The 4,298-nt window shown below is 32.6% G+C and overlaps 1 protein-coding gene across 3 annotated transcripts in view; it reads right to left on the reverse strand.

Annotated features, from left to right (window-relative positions):
- LOC108686359 (neurobeachin) overlaps positions 1-4,298 on the reverse strand; it is a 215,386-nt gene that overhangs the window by 3,311 nt on the left and 207,777 nt on the right. For all 3 annotated transcript variants that reach the window (XM_018191626.1, XM_018191625.1, XM_018191627.1), the window contains 7 exons: positions 3,815-3,887; positions 2,623-2,807; positions 1,833-2,010; positions 1,670-1,750; positions 1,406-1,576; positions 500-763; positions 126-322 (listed from right to left, as the gene is read on the reverse strand). In XM_018191626.1, coding sequence (XP_018047115.1) covers positions 126-322; positions 500-763; positions 1,406-1,576; positions 1,670-1,750; positions 1,833-2,010; positions 2,623-2,807; positions 3,815-3,887 — 1,149 coding nt within the window. The remainder of the gene's footprint in view (positions 1-125; positions 323-499; positions 764-1,405; positions 1,577-1,669; positions 1,751-1,832; positions 2,011-2,622; positions 2,808-3,814; positions 3,888-4,298) is intronic.

The following is a 4,298-nucleotide window of genomic DNA, read 5'->3' on the forward strand; positions in this document are numbered from 1 at the left end:
TTTTTCCCGGATTATAATGCCCTTGAGTTATAATGCCCCAGTTATTATGAAAACTCTTAGATAAATATGCTTGAAAATATAAATTATCAAAAACTTAATTACTGAAATTAATTACAGAAGTTCACCTGTAAATTATCATTATGAGACTCGTGACGAAGACGTTTTCCATTTATAGTGAAAGCCGCTATGTGCCCACGTTCATAGTTTACCACGATGACGCCCTCGCGTGACATAGCGATGTTTTCAGGGGACGAAAATCCATTCGGCGCCTCGAGAGACCTCAGAAGGTCACCAAAAGTGGTGTGGACGAGTACCGGCCCGTCTGCAACATCAAATTATTTACAATTAATTATTAAAAATCAATCAAATTATTTCGAAATCAGACATTATGCGTTTAGACAATATAATTAATTATTATACAATAGTGTAGGACAAAGTATTTATGTTATATATTTTTTTATTCTTTTTCCTAAGATTCTTTTTTCAACTTAATACGTACAATGCGATCCCGAGACAACCAAACCCAACTCGGCGGATATGACGACGGCCGTCACAGGCTGTTCGTGACCTGTAAGGGTGGCACGTGGCGCCGGTGCTTCACCCTCACCAACAATAGTTTGTGTTCTTGCGTTCCAATGCCAAAGGAGGACAGTACAATCAGCACTTCCGGATGCAATGTAGCAATCGGAAGTAATGTTGCACTCGCTGCGCGACAAGCAAGTAACGACTCCGTAATGACCAAACACTATTTGGACGATTTTTGCTGTAAATATATAATATAATTTATATATATTATATATATAATTTCTCTTTTTATAAAATTTTACTAGATAAAGAAACATATAAACTAATGATTGCTTATTTACATTACAGTAAAAAACGTTTAATATTTATGTTAAAAATCGTTCTTGTTAAAATTTTTGTGTTGAATTTTTTAATCGAAATGTTTGTAATTTAACATAATATGATTATTATTTGAATATTTCATGTTAAATTAATACTCAACATTTTTTAGTGTAAAAGTAACATAATTTATAAATAACGAATAATTAACATAAAAATAATATATTTTAAAATGTAAATTTTAGATAAATAAATGTACAATGTAAAAAAATAAATGTAAAATTAATTTAACATAGTATAAATATTAATTTTATGGAAGAAAATATGCTTCCATAATTTGTTTACGAATTTTATTAATGTTATATATTTTTTATTAATTTTTTTATTTAATATTTGCCTTATTTTTTAACATATTTTTCTTGTGGTAAATTAATACAAAAATTTTTAATTTTGGTCTTTAACTTTTTAAAATACGCAAAATGTTAAATTTAACATAAATTTTCCATATGTTTTTCCATTCATCGCATTATAGCGCGATTAATTAAGAAACATTAAAACTTACCTGTCTCGGTGGAGAAAACGCGGAAGCTATTGTCCCAAAATCCGCAAGCCACTAAAAATCGGCTGTCCACAGTGGTAACAAAGCAATTGCTGCGAATTTTAAGCTTCTGACTAAAATTGTCGCCTAGATGTCGACGTTGTAACGTTGGATTTGAGCTGTTTGCCGCTTGAGCTAAAAATATACAGCACGGCATCGTTAATTAGTACGCACATCCCGAAAACATCTTGAAAATGTTACTTCATCTGTATATATACGCATACTTACAGAGAACAGGATCCATGGATAATGGCTGATTGGCAGCCTGCGCCTGAGGTGTATCTGCATAACTCGGAGATTGCACGGAGGCTACAAAAGATTAAAATTACGATAACAACGAGGCAATGAGAATAAATTCAAGCGCCGGAGTGCGTGTAGAAAATTACTTTACCTGCATAATTGGTATTCCACCGATTAACAGCAAATTGCTGTCCGGTGGTTACCGTCACAACCGATGGCAGTGGCAGTTGAGGGTAAGTGTTAGCCGAGATGTGACAGATCGGCGAGTTAGACGGAAACTTGATAGTCATGCACACGTCGTCCGGAATACTCGAAAACATCATTGGCGACTAAAAAAATATTGCAATTTCTGTCATTTTATTTTACTTTGAGGATCTCTATAATAGCACAATTATCTCTAGTAACATCCCAGATAATGTATGTTTAAAATATTTTCATAAAAATATCTTTTGAGATACATATGTATAAAAAATATCTAAAAGACATCGTAAAAAGATCTAGATAATACGTATTGTTCAGGATAATATCATTCTAGTATTGGTTCAATATATATCTAATGTTTAATCAATGTATCACCAATAAGATGCTAATAAGAATGGCTTAAATTAAATGAAGCTAAACATTTTCGCTTCTGAGAGGTGTATCCGCAGGACACAAGCTAACAGTAATAATTACATCATATTATAATTTCCCTCAACAATATAAATATAATATATAACAAATGTGGATGAGAATTACATTGAGTGAAAAATTATAACATTGATGTAATGTTCGTCTTCTGCGGATAATCATATATTTTATGGACATTATTTTTTTGTATCAAGGATTACGTTGATTCTTAGTCCTTTTTTATATTATTAAATAAATGTTCTCAAATATTCTCAATCTTTTTTAAAACTGCATACATATAAAACTATTTTTCCATGTTGAGATAATCTCACCAAATGCATCGCGGAGCTTCTCGGAGGATGCGGTTCCATCAAAAGCTGCGACGGCGTCTGTCCGAAATTCCTAATTTGGTTTTCTATAGCTTCTCTTATCATAGGATCTGTGATTGTGTCCAGTTCTACGGTACCCTCGTACGTTAAATAGTAGAAAACGTTGGTTGCACGTACAGCTTCCGGGCCTGCGAGAAACAAAATAACCGAAGTTATACGAAGATCTTTAACGCATGATTGTTTGCTATAATTTTATGAGGTTTTCGTGCGTTATTGCCTCGCTGTGCAACATAATGCATTCTTCGAGAATGACTCTGAGAGCGTTCTCGATGATTGCTTGTGCTCGGTATTTCCGGCTGGCTCTACTTTCGTGCTACCGGCTGCTGCGCTACCGTAAAACGTGTTGCATATTATGGGTGGGACGCATTGTCGCACTCGGCACACGTGCCTAATTGGTCGGGACAGGGACCGAGAAAGAGAGAGAGGAAGTTAACTAAAAACTAATTTCTTCCATACGCGCGCTTTCGTACGCCAGTCTTCCTCCGCTGCCGCGTCCGATGCCAAGGCAGCATCTTCGGGGAAGCACCGGATATAGAGGCGCCATCGGCAATTAACATTGGTGGAAATCTAATTTGACTCGACTGCGCCTCTGTCCTAACACCCAAGGCGTAACCTTGGCGTTCGCGAGCGGCGCCTGCCATTGTGTGAACATTTATTAATTCAATTCATGGATTATCGTCCGAACCTAACGTCATCGACAATTAAGTAATCGGTGTAAAAATATCTTAATAAGACATTTTAGATAATCACAGAGATTAAAAATCAAAGAAATTTTATTTTTTCACCGAACGCAATAGATTTAAATATATACTTTTATTTTTTTAATATCCGTAATTGACAAATTTCAATAAATTATTATAAATATACATGGGCAAAATAATTTTCTTGAAGTATCTAAAAATCTAACTAGATACAGTTCTAAAAATAACTTTGTTGAATCATCAAAATAAAATGATATAGAAAATTTAACATATGAATAATGCTGCAAAAAGTTTTGACATTCTAGCAACCAGTTTGAATACCTTATATAATTATTCTAATGCTCTAATAAAATCATTTTTAAATCTGTATCTAAATTTTTAGACATACTTTAGCAAAATTTAATCTTCTCCGCCTATGTTTTAAGTTATCTTACCTTTCTGTTTATAACCGAATATCAGGTCGATCCATTGATGTAATTGACATGACACAAATTCGGACTCGAGTGCCTGAAGAAAATAGTAATTTATTAAATAATGTCAACTGTAAGATATGTCGCTGCATTGATACAAAAATGATACAACTTAAAGTTAGCAACTTTTCTGTAGAGCATTTTTTAAATTCTTTCTACATTTTCAAATAACATTTTAATTAAAGGGGGGATGATAAATATATTCACTATTTTCCATGTTACTTTCAATTATAATATAGTCTTCAAAATTAATAATGTATTCTTAAAAATTATTAATTAATTAATTAATTATAAGTTTTTAAAATTCAAATACTATAATTTTTATGATATAAAGCTGTGTAATTTTCCCTTATCAGAGTTATAACATTTTTCCCTACAACAATGTCTTGACAAATATGTTATTTTTCCATAACAATATATTAGTCTTTAGAATAGATTTCCTTTCATT

The sequence above is a fragment of the Atta colombica genome, unplaced genomic scaffold (assembly GCF_001594045.1).
Source record: "Atta colombica isolate Treedump-2 unplaced genomic scaffold, Acol1.0 scaffold176, whole genome shotgun sequence".
NCBI lineage: Eukaryota > Metazoa > Arthropoda > Insecta > Hymenoptera > Formicidae > Atta > Atta colombica.